Source organism: Rhinopithecus roxellana, chromosome 13 (assembly GCF_007565055.1).
Source record: "Rhinopithecus roxellana isolate Shanxi Qingling chromosome 13, ASM756505v1, whole genome shotgun sequence".
NCBI classification, from domain to species: Eukaryota; Metazoa; Chordata; class Mammalia; order Primates; family Cercopithecidae; genus Rhinopithecus; species Rhinopithecus roxellana.
The window spans coordinates 45,075,527-45,093,201 of NC_044561.1; the positions used below are offsets into that span (position 1 = coordinate 45,075,527).

Sequence of the window (17,675 nt, forward strand, 5' to 3'; positions counted from 1 at the left end):
GTAGCTCACACCTGTAATCCCAGCACTTTGGGAGGCCGAGGCAGGCAGATCACAAGGTCGGGAGATCAAGACCATCCTGGCTAACACAGTGAAACCCCATCTCTACTAAAAATACAAAAAATTAGCTGGGCGTGGTAATGGGTGCCTGTAGTCCCAGCTACTTGGGAGGCCAAGGCAGGAGAATAGCGTGAACCCAGGAGGTGGACCTTGCAGTGAGCCGAGGTGGTGCTGCTGCACTCCAGCCTGGGCAACAGAGCGAGACTCCGTCTTAAAAAAAAAAAAACAAAAAACTATTTCTCTAGGGTGCTACTGTCCCCAAGCCCCACACTCATACAAAACGGTGGTGTGAGGCCGGGTGCAGTGGCTCACGCCTGTAATCCCAGCTCTCGGGGAGGCAGAGGCGGGAGACAGCTTGAGACCAGGAGTTCGAGACCTGCCTGGGCAATATAGCGAGACCTCATTCTCCACAAAAAAGAAGAAAAAAAAAGGTAAAACAAAACTATGATGTGTTGTTAGTGGATGAGCCTTGGGATGGTGGGAGGCCAAAAGTGAGAGGTCCTGCCCCATGGGGGGACCCTCTGCTGCTTTTTCTTGTGGAGGCCCTGCTCCATGGCAGAGGCTGGGAGCCATTCCTAGGAGAGAAACGCCCAGGAGGACATTTCATAAAACGTCCCCTTCTAGTCCTGCTGTCAAACATTGCTGTGGACACTTAGACTGTGGCCACAAGCCCGTGTTCCTAAGTGGCACTGAAGTGGGGGGTGGTCTTCCATTTTGGTTATTAGTCACTTGTCTCATTTTTTAAATTTACTTATTGTTCAGGTGTAGGAAACAATTTCAGCTTAATAAAACTGGCATGCATAAAAGAAGAAAGCACAAATTCTTCCAGTTGTAAACATTATTATCTTTATCTTAACTGTGCTAAAATGTGAACTTGTTGAAATGCCAGCAAGAAAGTCTTCGTCTTTGTGCGGTCATGTGTGCAGGAGGTATGCTTCGGGGTTGCATAAGTAACTCCATGATCCTGCATTCTTGCCATTCTTTTAGATTTGGGTAGTCACAACAGACTATACTGTTTGCGTTATTTCCTGTTAAATCTTTTAAATAGAATATTAACAAAAATTTAAAGATTCTGCTATGTTGTTGCTGTGATGGTTGTTATCTACTGCTTGTGTTCTTGGTTATTTTCCTGGAGTCTGTGTGGAAACCACATGCTTTGGCTGGGGCACACCCGTGGTGGGTGGGCTGAAGTGGGAGGGATGCTTCTCTGGATGTGCTGGTGCCCAGTCACTGCTCAGCACCCTCCCGCTTTCCTTCATTCATGATTTCCGGTGTTCCCTGACTTGCTACTATGTTGCATTAACAAATTGTCTTATCTAGGTTTAGTATCAACTTTTAATTTTTAGTATTAATAACAGTTTAATAATATAACTTCTAAAAATTCTAAATTTCTGAACTCTTTAATATTTGTAGCTATTTTTACTTTTTGTGACTTTCTTTTCTTTTCTATTTACAAACATTACATCCTGGAGTGAAATGTACACACTCATCATTAGCTCATGCCTCTGCTGGTAGCAGTCTTGAATAAGAAGGATTTAAAAACACATTACAGGCTGGGCGTGGTGGCTCACGCCTGTAATCCCAGCACTTTGGGAGGCCAAGGGCGGATCATGAGGTCAGGAGATCGAGACCATCCTGGCTAACACAGTGAAACCCCGTCTCTATTAAAAATACAAAAAATTAGCCGGGCATGGTGACGGGTGCCTGTAGTCCCAGCTACTTGCGAGGCTGAGGCAGGAGAATGGCGTGAACCCGGGAGGTGGAGCTTGCAGTAAACCGAGATCGCGCCACTGCACTCCAACCTAGGCGACAGAGCGAGACTCCATCTCAAAATAAATAAATAAATAAAAATAAATAAAAACACATTACAGGCCAGGTGCAGTGGCTCACACCTATAATCCCAGCACTTTGGGAGGCCAAGGCAGGCATATCATGAGGTAAGGAATTCGAGACCAGCCTGACCAACATGGTGAAACCCTGTCTCTACCAAAAATAGAAAAATTAGCTGGGTGTGGTGGCATGCACCTGTAATCCCAGCTACTCAGGAGGCTGAGGTAGGAGAATGGCTTGAAACTGGGAGGCAGAGGTTGCAGTGAGCCAAGATCGCACCACTGCACTCCAGCCTGGGCGACAGGGTGAGACTCCATCTCAAAAAAAAAAAAAAAACCCCAACACATTCTAATAGCAGCGGGGCCTTCCCTCCCAGGTCTTGCTGGGGTTGTGGGTAGCCACGGAGCTTGTGCTGCAGGGATCACCAGGTTCCTCTAAATGAGGCATGGTGGGATCCGATCTGCCTCATTATTATTAGACCGTGTCCTAATATGATTGTAGCTATTTTAAAACCTTGGACTTTTAAAATTAAGCAACGTTAGAGCTGATCCAGTTCTAGTTCTGTTGTTTTGCAGAGGGGGGCACTAAAAAAAGAGAGAAGTTGTCACAGTGACACACCAGAGTAGAATCTGAGTCTAAAAGTAATGCTTTTATTTCCCTGATACTGTGAACGTGGCTACTCAGCTATCCAGACCGAGAAGTCTGGCTTTTACTAGATGAGCAATATGTGACTCTTAGCAGGAGGTCAACTACTTTATCACTCATGTTACTGAACAAAGAAGACAGAAATGAGGCCTTAAGCATGGTTGGTATTGTCGCTTCTGCATTAGGTTGGGGTAATGCGTGAATCTGGACGGGTTCTGGTTTCACAGGCACTTTCATGGGACGGATGTTGTTTTTCTTTCCGTTTCTTTCCATTGCAGCTTCTTTTGTAGCAAAGTGGCCCAGTCGGTGGCATAGGGTGGCAGGTGCACCAGAACGCATGTCTGGGCCGCTATCTTTGTCCTCCAGTCACTGCAGGAGGAAGAGCCGGCCTGGGAGTTTAAGTCTCCTTGCACTTTCTCAGATTTAAAGGCAACAGCTCAGAGCATGAGAATGAGAACTAAAGACAGCAGCCCTTAATCTTCATGTGTTTTGAGATTGCTGTCATACTCATTTGATATGAAACAATGTCTACCCTGCCTTGCCAACCTGTGACTGTTGGGCCGGATGCGGTGGCTCACGCCTGTAATCCCAGCACTTTGGGAGACCAAGGCGGGCAGATCACAAGGTCAAGAGATCGAGACCATCCTGGCCAACATGGTGAAACCGCCTGTCTACTAAAAGTACAAAAATTAGCTAGGCGTGGTGGTGTGCGCCTGTAGTCCCAGCTACTCGGGAGGCTGAGGCAGGAGAATCACTTGAACCCGGGAGGCGGAGGTTGCAGTGAGCTGAGATCGTGCCACTGCACTCCAGCCTGTGCAACAGGGAGAGACTCCATCTCAAAAACACCAAAACAGTGTCCAGCCTGCCTTGCCAACCTGTGATTGTTGCTGGTCTCGTTCTCTGTGGCGTCTTATCACAGGTGTGAGTTCCTAGTTTGACAGAGCTGCTAACGTCTGTTGGGGATTTCATCACTGCTGGTGAATATGTGCCGTGCTAGCCACATGTCTAGGGCCACTGGATGACTTACGCCTTCAGTCATCTAAGAAACAGCTCATCATTGGGAATAGTTTTTGAAAAGATGCAGCTCTTGCCTTAGATTGTGCTTTGTGGTGAAACGAGGAGGTGGCAGTCCCATTCCCTGATGGCTCAGACATGTTGCCACCCAGAGGCTCTGCCACGTTGGTGATCTGGTGACGTCCAGACGAGTGCAGACTGCCTGGTTGTCTCAGGCATGATGACACTACAGAAAGTCTTGCTTCTTTAACATTTTTCTTCCTTAGGGAAAATAGTGTCAGATTCACAAATTCAAGAGTATCATCTATGTTGTTAGGAGTATCTAGTTCACAAACACACACTAAAGGAGTTAAGGCAAAAAAAAAAAAAAAGTGCCATGGACAAGTTGGTCCTTATTTACATGATTTTTAAAACAACAGGCTCTGTGTTTCTGGGCATTTAGATAATTTAGAATAGTGTTGAGTCCTCTTAAGTAGTTCTTATAGTGGAGAACGTGAGTTATTCTTTGTAGCATGGTTCATAGAGCAGCGTGTTTGCTGGGATTTTTTAATCCTATATAGGGTCTTTACGAAGTCTGTTTTCATGGAAGCTTCTCTTTGTCGTCCCCAGGTTCATCAATGCCAGAAGACGAATTCTTCAGCCAATGTTGGATTCAAGTTGTTCAGAGACCCCCAAAACAAAGAAAAAGACAGCTCAGAACCGGCCAGTTCAGAGGTTTTGGCCTGACTCTATTGCATCAGGAGTCGCACAGCCACCGCCGAGCGAGCTCACCATGTCAGAAGGTACGGGTGGCTGGCCAAGGCCAGACATGGTGGACCGTGGGGTGGGGATTATGAACAAGAGGCCTGGATCGGGCCTGTTAGCTGTGAGCCTCAGGTCATGCGGTGAACGAAAGTACATGTGGTTCTCTTTCTCTGCAACTAAAACATGAGGAAGCTGCATTCTGGGTGCATGGGAGCTCTCAGTGAGAGTTAGTAGTAGAGAATGTAAAACACATGATAGAAATATGAAATCATTAATTCTGCCTCCAAGACACAGTCATGGACAGTGGATCTTCTCCTTTCCTTCTGTGTTTACTCTCCTTTTCCCTCCGACTCCAGGTGCGGAGGAGGGACTTACCCCGTTCTCACCATGTGTCTTCTTTCTCTTCATCCTCCATGCCCTGCTCTTGTTTTTGCTTATTCCCTGTGGCCTCTGCCCTCCCCCCTGACACAGGCAGTCATTCTGATGTGTTTTATAGGTATCTGTCTGTTCGTGTGATCTCTTCATATTTTTGATGGTTTTGTGTGCATGTGTTTTTTTTTTTTTTTTTTTTGAGACGGAGTCTCACTCTGTCGCCCAGGCTGGAGTTGAGTGGCGCGATCTCTGCTCACTGCAACCTCTGCCTACCAGGTTCCCGCCATTCTCCTACCTCAGCCTCCCGAGTAGCTGGGACTATAGGTGCCCACCACCACGCCTGGCTAATTTTTTGTATTTTAGTAGAGGCGGGGTTTCACCATGTTGGCCAGGATGGTCTCGGTCTCCTGACCTCGTGATCCGCCTGCCTTGGCCTCCCAAAGTGCTGGGATTACAGGCATGAGCCACCGCGCCCGGCCTGTGTGCGTGGGTTTTTAAGTATATGTAAATGGTGGTATTTCCTCTTCTTTTTTTTATGGCAGCGATAGAACCTTATTCAGTTAGGAAAGTTTGGGGCCATTATTTCTTCAACCATATTTTCTGACCTTCCTCCTGCAGCCCTTTTTAGGGACTTCAGTGCCTGTGTATTAGGTGGTGAAAAGTTTCACACAGTTCCTGATGTTCTTTCCAGTTTGTTAGATTCTCTGTGTTTAATTTTGGGTGATTTCTGTGACTCTCCTTCTGCTGCACTCATCTTTCCTTCTGTACGGCTTCATCTTACACCCATCCCATCCAGTGTGGTTTTCATCTTAGACCTTGTAGTTTTCATGTCTCCAGAAGTTCTGTTTGAGTCTTTCCTGTCTTTCATGAGCCTACTTAAGTTTTGAACACACAGAATACAGTTGCCACCACTGTTTTGATGTCCTTCTCTGCGAATTCTAACATCTGTCAGCTCTGGGTCAGTTTCAGCTGATTGATTTTCCTCCTTATGACAGGTTTTCCTGCCTCTTTCATGCCTAGTCATCTCACTGGATGCCAGGCATTGGGAATTTGGCCTTTTGAGGTGCTGGATGTTTTTGTATTCCCGTAAGTCTTCTTGAGCTTTGCTCTGAAGTGCAGTTAGGTCACTTGGGAGCAGTGTGATCCTTGTGGGTGGTCCCCAGCAGTGCTCAGGCTAGTGCAGATTATCCCAGCTGAGGCCAGACCTTCCTGAGTTCTCCATCCAGTGCCTGAAGACAATGAGTTTTCCAGGCTACCTGTGTGAGCGCTGGGCTCTGTTCTCTGTGGTCTTTTCAGACGGTTCTTCCCGCGACCTCAAGTCAGTTCCCTGTGGCAGGTGCTGATGGGTTCTCCCCTGAATGCGCAGGTGACTTTGCGTGGGGGGTGCTGGCCCCCGGGTTAGGATGGGCTGTGAATCACACTTATTTTGTTTCCATTTAGCCTTTCTTGAGTTGTGTTATATGCATTTAAACCAGAGCGTCCTCAAGTACTGCTGTGACTGCATTCTTTAGGTTTGGATGTGTGGTGGTCTTCTGTTTAAAGAATGTACAGCTAGAAAGTTATTCTGTTTCTCCCTCTTTCTCTGTCTCCCTCTGTTAGAAAAGGCAATACCTATCTATTGAGGAAAGACATTCAAACAATGTTCAGTGAAAAGTAAATCTCTCTTCCATCCTGGCTTCTACTTCTCCAGGGACAACCATTGTTACCAGTTTCCTGTACAAGCTCCAGTGCATACACAATATGATATTGTATGCACAGATATGAATGAATGAAAGTGTATCTCTTTTAAATTTTTTGTTTTTTGGACAGAGTTTCTGTCTGTCGCCAGGCTGGAGTGCAGTGGTGCAATCTCAGCTCACTGCGCCTTCCGCTTCCTGGGTTCAAGCAATTCTCCTGCATCAGCCTCCCGAGTAGCTGGGACTACAGGCACACACCACTACACCCAGCTAATTTTTGTATTTTTCGTAGAGACAGGGTTTCACCATATTGGCCAGGCTGGTCTCAAACTCCTGACCTCATGATCCGCCCACCTTGGCCTCCCAAAGTGCTGGGATTACAGGCGTGAGCCCCTGCTCCTGGGCCTCTTAAAATTTTACCCAGATGTTAGCATATCACATAACACTGTCTCTACTTTCTTTCATTACTTATTAATACATCTTGCAGAGTTTTACAGATGAGTAAATGTTGGTCCACTGTATTGTTTAGTAGCACCATAGCATTCCATTGTTCAATTTTGTTTTATTTTTTTGAGACAGGGTCTTGCTCTGTCACCCAGGTTGGAGTGCAGTGGGGCAAGCTTGGTTCACTGCAGCCTGAACCTCCTGGGCTCAAGTGATCCTCCCGCCTCAGCCTCCTGAATAGCTAGGACTACAGGCATGCACCACCATGCCCAGCTAATTTTTAAATTTTTTGTAGAGATAGGGTCTGCCTATGTTGTCCAGGCCGGCTGGTCTGGAACTCCTGGGCTCAAGGGATCATCCCTCCTTGGCCTCCCACAGTGCTGGGATTACAGTTGTGAGCCACTGTGCCTGTCCTTTCCATTGCTGAGTGTTTTTAATTTGGGCCTTGTTCGTGGATATTTGGGCCGTTTCCATCTTCTGCTGTTAGGTTTTACAACAGGCACTGGCATGTGACAAGGTTTCTCTTCTTTCACACGAATCTTCCTCTTTCTGTATTCTCCTTTTTACTTTGTTTCTCCACTATATTCTTCTTGTGTCTTTCTTCTGTGTTTTTGGGTTTTTTGTTACTACAGTACTTTTTGCTCCATGAATCTGTGTTCTGTGTAGTCCTGATCTCCACTGAGGTTGTTCTTAGGCCGAGGCCTTATTAGCTAAGCGTGGCCTGAGGCTGATTTCAGAAGGAGTTTCTTTTTTGGTTGTTTTTTTTTTTTGAGGAGGAGTCTCGCCCTGTTGCCCAGGCTGGAGTGCAGTGGTGTGATCTCCGCTCACTGTGAGCTCTGCCTCCCGGGTTCACGCCATTCTCCTGCCTCAGTCTCCTGAGTAGCTGGGACTGCAGGTGCCCTCCACCACGCGCAGTTCATTTTTGTATTTTTAGTAGAGACGGGGTTTCACCGTGTTAGCCAGGATGGTCTCGATCTCCTGACCTCGTGATCCGCCCGCCTCGTCCTCCCAAAGTGCTGGGATTACAGGCATGAGCCACCACGCCCGGCCCAGAAACAGTTTCTTAAATCCCTGTTGAACATTCCCTAAACATATATAGGTTTTTTTTTTTTTTAACTTTAGGTCAAACAAGCAAACAGTACCCAATTGAGTAATAAAGTGTTTTTCTGCGAGTACTAATTTAAATAATGACACACCTTCATCCTGCCGCAGGAGCTGTTGTCACCATCACCACTCCCGTGAACATGAACGTGGACAGCCTTCAGTCTCTGTCCTCGGACGGGGCCACCCTGGCGGTGCAGCAGGTCATGATGGCAGGGCAGAGTGAGGACGAGTCTGTGGACAGCACAGAGGAGGACGCAGGTGCCCTGGCCCCTGCCCACATCAGCGGGCTTGTCTTGGAGAACAGTGACTCCCTACAGTAGGGGCAGGAGCAGACGCACCTGACTTTTTAGAGTTTGCACAGCAAACATTTTACACAGTTTTATTTCTAATATGTTTTATATGTAGATATAGAAGAGTGCACTTTTGTATTTCATAGTAAGCTTAAAGCGCGTCTTTGCCGGTGCAGCGACTTCTTTCAAGAGTGTGTGTGTGTGTGTGTGTATTTTTAAAGGTTTAACGCTAGATTGTGAGGAATGACACACCACTCCCTCCCCACCTTGAATCCCTAATTAGATTAAGAAATAGCGCTGCCATTTTCTAAACCGTGATGCAGTTTTCACTTAGTTCTGTGGTTCCAGCAGATCTCAGTGGGCTGGCTTATTTGTGTGGCCCATGGATTTGAAAGAAGCTGCTGCACCCGAAACTGCCAGTGTGTGGTGACAACGGCACACGCCTAGACTGAGTGTGGTTTCATCGTGAGTGGATGGATGGCAAGCTTAGCAAGCCTAAGTCCCCTCATGTTCAGTGAGCCTGTTTCATTTGCTATATATAAAAAGAAACTCCTATTTTTACCTTGCTGGAATTATTGGATAAAAAAGCTATTTTTATAAATTCGTTATGAATTGGATGATGACTATATTGAGGATAAAATTTCTAGAGAAAGAAACAATACATGCTTGCTATTAATATTTCAATTTGGAATGTTCTGAATTGACCAAATTTAATGAACCTGCCCAAAGTTAGCTACTGTTCCATGGTTCTTTGCTCTCCCAGGGTAGTGATGAGCACTTACTACTATAAAAGAAACAGCTATTTAATGAAATTTTGATATCTGCAAATTTTTGTTGATATGTAATGCTCGGATTGCATTTTACACTTGATCTAAACATGTATCGAAAGGCATTTGCTAAATAGGACTTCAGGTAAGTGAAGCGAAATGGTAGCCAGTGATCCGTTAGGAGCTCTTACCATACATACTCCAGTCTAATTTAAATCTGACCACAGTTGCATGGTTGCTTTACCATGTTAGCTGTGTATTGTTTTAGAAGTTTTAAATTCAAAATATGTTATGCACAGAATGTTTATTATAAACTAATATCAAATGTGCTCTACCCCCATTGGCTCAGAGCTAGGGCAAACAGCAGATATTCAGACATGATTACTTAACTAGCCGACATCCCTGGAGTCCCAGCGGCGAGTTGGTCTGGCGAGGGCGCAGCAGCAGCCCCCACGGGTTGGCTCCCACGTTTGCATTTGTGGCTGGTCTCCTGGTGTCAGTGTTCTCTTGTTGTACGTTGTTGCTTTTGACTTTCCGGAGCCCTCCTGCTCACTTGGCCGTATGAGATCTGGAATAACTGTAGGACTTCTGTTTCCTGGTAACAAGATGAACTGAAAGAGTGGGCTGGGTTCTGTTTTCTTCGGTTTTGATTTGTTTTCATTTGTTTACTTAGGAGTGGTGCTTTTTCTCAGAAAACAGGCCACAGTGTTTCATACAGAATGTCTTTATACCATCTGAAATGGTATGGCCCAAGTTCGTTTGTTTATAGGGTCGGGAATGTCTTTGATTCTTGAGATTCAACAGTAATGATTGGTTGTAAGCCAAGGGACATTTTAAGCGAGTGAAGTGTTTTTTCTGGAACTGATTTTTCCCAGAAGAATATATTAATTGAAGTTAATCATAGGGGAGTACTTCTAGATAACTTAGAAGTCAGCGGGAAACATAGAGAAATGTATTTTAAAATCTTTCAGGAGCTTTAACTGAAAGACTTGATTATCAGCTCTTTTAGGGAGAGAATGACATTGTTTTTTTTGGGGACAGAGTTTTGCTGTTGTTGCCCAGGCTGGAGTGCAATGGTGCGATCTCAGCTCACTGCAACCTCTACCTCCCTGGTTCAAATGATTCTCCTTCCTCAGCCTCCCAAGTTGCTAGGATTACAGACATGCACCACCATGCCTGGCTAATTTTGTATTTTTAATAGAGATGGGTTTCTCCATGTTGGTCAGTCTGGTCTCAAACTCCCGACCTCAGGTGATCCACCTGCCTCAGCCTCCTAAAGTGCTGGGATTACAGGCGTGAGCCACCGTGCCTGGCCAAGAATGAAGCCACCATTGCATTCCTCGTTTGTGAACTGTTTTCTCATATTTTAAGTCAAGTCTACAAGATCATTTTAACCTAAGTTCCAACTTTGTTGGACTTCTTAAAATAAGCACCCATGAAAGCCAGCCGGCCCTTCCTCCTTCCCTCACCACTCTCCGTCTCTTGGGCTGCCTGCTCTTTAGTGTAGATTAGTGGAAGCCATTCACAGAATGTAGACTCATGTATAGGTCACTGTTTCTTTCCCCCACTAGAAATCACATTCACTGAGCAGTGGATTGAATTTAAGAGCACTGCCCTTGCCCAGTGCAGTAGAGCGTGCCTTTCGTTCCAGCTACTCGGGAGTCTGAGGCAGAGGATGGCATGTGCCAGGAGTTTGAGGCTGCAATGCACTGTGCTTACACCTGTGAATAGCCACTGCACTCCATCTTGGGCAACACAGTGAGACCCCATCTATAAAAAGAGGGCACTGCGTGAACCTCGGTGGCACTGGAAGCTCTGGCCTGAGTTAAACACCCATGCTGAATGGTACAGTGTGCATTCTCTCCAGCTGAAAACTTTCAACTTTCCTAAATTCTTACTAAATTCAGAGGAATCGGATAAAGATCATTTAGAGAGAGGGTGCTTATGGACATAGCCTGAGTTTCCTTTAACCTCTCTCCACTGGGTGCTTTTAACTAGCTTCTACATGGCAAGCCGTTTCAGTTTGTAAAATCACTGCCCAGCATGTTTGAGGTCAGTTGGCACCTTAAAACACCTGTTCCCCAGCCCTCGGACAGTGGATCTGTAAAAGTGTGACCCCTTTAAGATTTCATTTTAAATGATCAGATTCGATCCCAGTTTTATACTTGTTGAATTTTTCCCTATGAAGGCTCCCTTTGAATGTGTCTTGAGACCCAAATTGAGCATGTTGCTGTTGTTCCTGCCCTGCACCTGTTGAGGAGTGGCAGGGCTGGCTGTGCTGGGTTCCTGCACGCTCCTGCTGAGGGCCTAGCTTGGCCTTTGCGCTTTGATTCCAGATAGATGAGTGGAAGTGTTTATCCAGTAGGCAAAGGAAACCCTCGTGGCTAAGGGCTCCGGGAGTTGTGTCTGTGTGACCTGCGAGTGATCCGTCTCCTGCCTGTGTGAGGAAGCAGGGTGCCCAGCTGGGGTTCTGCCCCCTGCGAAAGCCCATTCCTGGCACTTAGAGACAGAAAGAACTCAGCAATCTTCTTTCGTTCTAGTTATGTTCGGTCTTTGAAACTGACAATCTTTGAAATGTGAATACTGTAACAATATGTTTTCTTGGATTGTTGTCTTTAAAAAGGATTTTTGTGAAGCAATTGATTTATCAAAGCAAAAAAATTAAAAATAGAAACTTGCTTTATGAATGTTTTATTTTATAAAGCTCATGTCACCGAAAGCTGCTTTTCCATTTTAGGTAAAACATTGAGAGCGTTTTCATGTTTTCTGGTGACATGTAGGGTCTGTAGTGACCCCTGCATATTGGGAAACGAGGACCACACTGCATCGGACTATTCAGGTCCATTCACATGTCCAAGAATCTTTTCTTCAATTCCTTACTTTGTTCATTCATTGGCTGTCCAGGCAGAAAATGGAAACAGGTAGCTTTTATGTTTTTATTATAGTTTTCTATAAATCTAATTATTCTGATAGTTACAAGAAGATAATGACTCATCAGTAAGGTAACATGATCTCTTTCATAGTTCATATTATAAATTTTCATGACAAAGTTCCTGAAGGTTTAAAAGGTACCTTGAAACAATTTCAGAGGGTTTTTAGTCTTTGTTATCCAAAGTGTTATAACCCAACAACTGTTCATGCTTAGAGGCTAAAGTCAGCAGACTTAAGTATTTTAAAAACCACATCCAAAATTGTGCGTCTTGTTGGTGATTAGTAGTGACAGCTGACTGTATTTTTTCAGGAAATGTTTTTCATTGATTTACAGAAAACCGACGCACTGTGTTGTGTCTCCAGCTCCCTCAGGTCGGAGGTGAGAGGACGGACGTGAGCTTGATTAGTGTGGGGTCTCAGGCAGCCCCGGTGTCTCTAGACTTCCAGGGCTTCCTTTGTGAAAAGGAAGAACTGGGCCGGGCGCGGTGGCTCAAGCCTGTAATCCCAGCACTTTGGGAGGCCGAGACGGGCAGATCATGAGGTCAGGAAATCGAGACCATCCTTGTTAATACAGTGAAACCCCGTGTCTACTAAAAAAAAAAAAAAAAAAAAAAAAAATACAAAAAACTAGCCGGGTGCGGTGGCGGGCACCTGTAGTCCCAGCTGCTCGGGAGGCTGAGGCAGGAGAATGGCGTGAACCCGGGAGGCGGAGCTTTCAGTGAGCTAAGATCCGGCCACTGCACTCCAGCCTGGGCGACAGAGCGAGACTCCGTCTCAAAAAAAAAAAAAAAAAAAAAAAAGGCCGGGCGCGGTGGCTCAAGCCTGTAATCCCAGCACTTTGGGAGGCCGAGGCGGGCGGATGACGAGGTCAGGAGCTCGAGACCATCCTGGCTAACACGGTGAAACCCCGTCTCTACTAAAAAATACAAAAAACTAGCCAGGAGAGGTGGCGGGCGCCTGTAGTCCCAGCTACTCGGGAGGCTGAGGCAGGAGAATGGCGTGAACCCTGGAGGCGGAGCTTGCAGTGAGCTGAGATCCGGCCACTGCACTCCAGCCTGGGCAACAGAGCGAGAATCTACCTCAAAAAAAAAGAACTGGCTTATAAGGTTTATTCTAGCTCTACAGTGATGTTTATGACTCATAAGACTATCTCTCCATGTAAAGAGATGAGGGAGTAATAGTCTAGCAAATCCAGAAAATAAGAAATATTTGTATTAAATATTTAGTGTTTCACACTTTCTGAATTATACGAATGTCATAAATAATGTCTACTCTTTTTTAGCTTTCATCCCATTCTATTATATATACTCTCAGAAGAAATTCTTAGTACAAGGCCAGGCTTGGTGGCTCACGCCTGTAATCCCAGCACTTAGTGAGGCCAAGCTGGGTGGACCACCTGAGGTCAGGAGTTTGAGATCAGCCTGGCTGGCCAACATGATGAAACCCCGTCTCTACTAAAAACGCAAAAATTAGCCAGGCATGGTGGCTCATACCTGTAATCCCAGCTACTCGGGAAGCTGAGACCGGAGAATCTCTTGAATCTGGGAGGCGGAGGTTGCAGTGAGCTGAGATTGCCCCACTGCACTACAGCCTGGGGCCTAGAGCGAGACTCTGTCTCAAAAAAAAAAAAAAAAAAAAAAAAAAAATTAGTACAAATTATTTTTGCCCTTGTACAGTAAGATCTTTTTACCTTCACTAAGACCTAGGATCATTGTTTAACTATCGTTCTTCATAAAATCTGCGAGACAAGTGACTATATAGCCTCTAAGCATGTGCAACTGAAAGCAGTGAATGCTGCTCCCGGGGCGCCTGGGCCAGCTTTCCCCAATGCCACATCCTCACCACGCGGCCCAGCTCGGTTTGGCACCTGCAGGCTCCTCTCTGCCAAGCCTCCTCAGGTCTGGCTTTTGTAGTCTATAAAGGACTAGTTAGGGTTGCTTACTTGGATAATTTGTAAATATTCTGCATAAAAATAGTATTTAGAAGGTATCATCTTATACAGATGTTTCCATTCTTTATCTCGTTATTTGAATGAGGATTTCAACCCTGTAAAAAGCAAGAATGGTTTTTTTTTTTTTTTTTTTTTTTTTGAGACAGAGTCTCGCTCTGTCGTCCAGGCTGGAGTGCAGTGGCCGGATCTCAGCTCACTGCAAGCTCCGCCTCCGTTTACGCCATTCTCCTGCCTCAGTCTCCTGAGTAGCTGGGACTACAGGCACCCGCCACCTCGCCCGGCTAGTTTTTTGTATTTTTTAGTAGAGACGGGGTTTCACCGTGTTAGCCAGGAGGGTCTCGATCTCCTGACCTCATGATCCGCCCGTCTCGGCCTCCCAAAGTGCTGGGATTACAGGCTTGAGCCACCGCGTCCGGCCTGCAAGAATGGTTTTAATATACATCAGGAATTCTAGGCTGGGCATGGTGGCTCACACCTTTATTCCCAGCACTTTGGGAGGCCGAGGCGGGCGGATCACCTGAGGTCAGGAGTTTGAGACCAGCCTGGCTGACATGGAGAAACCTGGTCTGTACTAAAAATACAAAAATTAGTCGGGCATGGTGGTGGGTGCCTGAAATCCCAGCTACTCGGGAAGCTGAGGCAGGAGAATCGCTTGAACCTGGGAGGCAGAGGTTGTAGTGAGCCGAGTCCATGCCACTGCAGCGCAGCCTGGGTAACAGAGCAAGACTCTGTCCCCCTCCACCACCGCCCCCCCAAAAAAAGTCAGGAATTCTTTTATTCCAGCATCTTTCAAAAGAAACATTTTAGGCTGGGCGCAGTGGCTCATGCCTATAATCCCAGCACTTTGGGAGGCCGAGACGGGCAGATCATGAGGTCAGGAAATCGAGACCATCCTCGTTAATACAGTGAAACCCCGTGTCTACTAAAAAAAAAAAAAAAAAATACAAAAAACTAGCCGGGCGCGGTGGCGTGTGCCTGTAGTCCCAGCTACTTAGGAGGCTGAAGCAGGAGAATTCCATGAACCCAGGAGAGGGAGGTTGCGGTGAGCCGAGATCACGCCACTGCACTCTAGCCTGGGTGACAGAGCGAGAGTCCTTCTCCAAAAAAAAAAAAAGAAAAAAAAACATTTTAATGATGGCTTTAGTTGCTTAGACATTTTTGGAAAATGGCCTGTAGGAAAATAAGGTATATTTTAAAATATTTCACTTTGTATTTACTCAGTTTTCTTTCACATTATCTTAACACAGCAATCCATGTCAGAAATAAGTTGTGAAGCCCTTGACAGTTTACATTGTCTTGTGTGTTAGTGTAGACTGAGTTGTAGAGACTGTGGAGCTAGAGGAGAGCAGCCAACGAAGGTGGAGAAATACTCAGCTGAACTGTGCCAGGGAATCCCAGGAAGGACCGCTTCCCGCAGCAGAAGCTGTGAGAGTGGGGGTTGCTGTGGGAGGGTAGATGGGAGGAGGACAGGGGGCTGGGCAGCCGGGAGGGACTGGTGGCCTGGGAGACAGCAGTGCAGAGGAGAGGGGAGGGCAGAGGCAGGCGCCTTGGGTTCTGGGCATGGCCATAAGCCACTGGAAGATGGTATGGGAGCTTATCTGTGCTCCGTTGGGGAAGAAGCCCTTATTTTGAGACCCCAAAGGCATAAATCCAAGGGCAAAACATGGGTGATTTGGCCAGATCAAAATTCAGTTTTTCTGTGCAGTGGAGGACACAGAGGACTGTTAACAGGTGGTGACTGACAGCAGCACTTTGCTCATTCCTTCTTTTTAATGATAAAGCAAGCAAGGAGCCAGTGTTTAGGGGGATTCTAGAAGTCTCTAGAACCACGACAGCGAATATTAATAGTTCATTGAAAGGAGACCAGAGGACCAAGCAGCACGTGAAGACTGCATGGCCTCACCACACCCAGGGAGTGTGAGCTGGAGCCCAGGGGCGTGCCGCCTCGTCGGCAGGCTGCAGTGAGGAAGCTGGGATTGGGGATCTGCAGAAACGAGAACTTGTGTGGTGCTGGCAGGAATATCACAGGGCCAGCCATTTTGGAATGAACCTGACAGTACAGTCACATGTCACATAACAACGGGCTGTGCTCTGAGGAACGCCTCTTTAGGGGACTGTCACCGTAGGAACAGCACAGTGCGCTCACACAGCTCACTCCACACCCAGCCTGTGTGGCTTAGCCCATTGCTCCCGGCCAAAGACCAGCACGGCATGTGACCCTGCTGCGTACCCAGGGCAGTCATAACATATCGTAAGGATTTATGTGTCTAAACAGCTAAATTGGCTGGGTACTGTGACTCACGCGTGTAATCCCAGCACTCTGGGAGGCTGGGGCAGGCAGATCACTTGCGCTGAGGAGCTCCAGAGCAGCCTGGGCAATAGAGTAAGACTTCATCTCTACAAAAAAATGTAAAAATTAGTCTAGCATGGTGGCTGACACCTATAGCCCCAGCTACTCGGAGGCTGAGGTGGGAAGATGTCTTGGACTCAGGAGGGAAAGGTTTTGGTGAGCTGTGATTACACCACTGATGCCAGCCTGGGCGACAGTGCCAGACCCCGTCTGAAAAAAAAATATGCTAAACAAAAAGATATAGTAAAAATACAGTCTAAAGTGTTAAAAATAGCACAGGGCACTTACCAGGAGCTGTAAGCGCGTCAGGGAGTGTGAGCGAGCATGGAAGCCTAGGATGTTACTGTATATGTGCGCTGGCAGCACGTCAGGCTTGTTGACACCGGCCCCACCACAGACACGGGAGATACGCTGTGCTCCACATTCTGACGACAGGGACTTCTCCATTCCGCTGTAACCTCACGGGACCTCCTTGGTCTGCTAGGTCTGCTGTTGGCTGAAACGTTGTGGGTGGCACAGACCTGTGCAGAGACGCTCACTGCAGCCTCGCCTGTGGCAGCAGGGGTTACAGAAGCAGCGTGGACACCCACATGGAGGGGAACGGGGTGCGCTGCTGGGCGTGTCGTGTCGTGGGGGTGTGGCTGTGCGACAGTTGGTGCCGGACATTCTTGGGTCTGCTTCTGTCAATAGCTTTATTTCGTGGCCGTGGATTGTCTGGTGTTTCTCTCATAGTTTATTGAATGCCGGGGGTCTTTTTGTAGAACAGTGGAGACCAAGATGAATAGTCCTCATGCCCAGAAACAGGCACTCCCCTTCGGACAGGCCCTGGGTGGGTGTGGTCACCAGGTGAGCTGGCTGTGGGCTTGGGGCTGCCTTTGTCCCTGCAGGCACGACAGGCTTCCGATTCTTCCAGCAGGGGCCACAGCCAGCCTGTGCATGGTGTGGGTGCCAGAGTGGCCCTGCCCCTCCTTAGGTGCCAGCAGGCCTTGGATGCTGCACTGTGCCTGGTGTCTGTTCCTGCCCTCCCTCGCAGAGGGCTGCTGCTGCCTGCTCCTGGCTCCTTGGCGTGCTCCTGGCTCCACCTTCGTCGCAGGTGGGTCCTATACCCTTGGGGTACAGGACTCATGCCCACTCCTGCCTCTGCTGCCAAACTCTGCCTTATCTCTGGACAGTGGCTTGGGCGGGAGGGTGTCTGAGCCAGGGCAGACCTTGAGTTGAAAATGTTTTCTGCCTCTCCCCGGTGGCTCTTTACCTGGTGGAAGGAAGGAAGGGGCTGCAGGTTCCCCGTCCCCTCACCATTTTCTCCTTTCCTGCCCTCTGGCAACTGCCAAACTCGGGGCGGGCAGGGAGGCCTTTGCCCTGCGCTCCAGAGTGCACACAGACCTCTGTGCACAGTCTGAGAGTTCAACAGAAATGGGAATGAGGAAGGGGAACATTCGGGTTTGGAAATGGTTTTCACTCCGAGTTGAAGGCATTGCCTTTTACCTTGAGCAACGTAAA

The 17,675-nt window shown here is 47.2% G+C and overlaps 1 protein-coding gene across 5 annotated transcripts in view; it reads left to right on the forward strand.

Annotated features, from left to right (window-relative positions):
* Positions 1 to 11,622, forward strand: part of PKNOX1 (PBX/knotted 1 homeobox 1) — a 69,800-nt gene extending 58,178 nt beyond the window's left edge. For 2 of the 5 annotated variants that reach the window (XM_030914116.1, XM_010383175.2), the window contains exons 10-11: positions 4,156 to 4,328; positions 7,995 to 8,827. In XM_030914116.1, coding sequence (XP_030769976.1) covers positions 4,156 to 4,328; positions 7,995 to 8,206 — 385 coding nt within the window. In that variant the 3' untranslated portion in view covers positions 8,207 to 8,827. Of the gene's footprint in view, positions 1 to 302; positions 686 to 4,155; positions 4,329 to 7,994 lie in introns of those variants that run through there. The other 3 variants (XM_030914115.1, XM_030914117.1, XM_030914118.1) reach the window with 3 other exon arrangements.
* Positions 11,623 to 17,675: the final 6,053 nt, after the last annotated feature.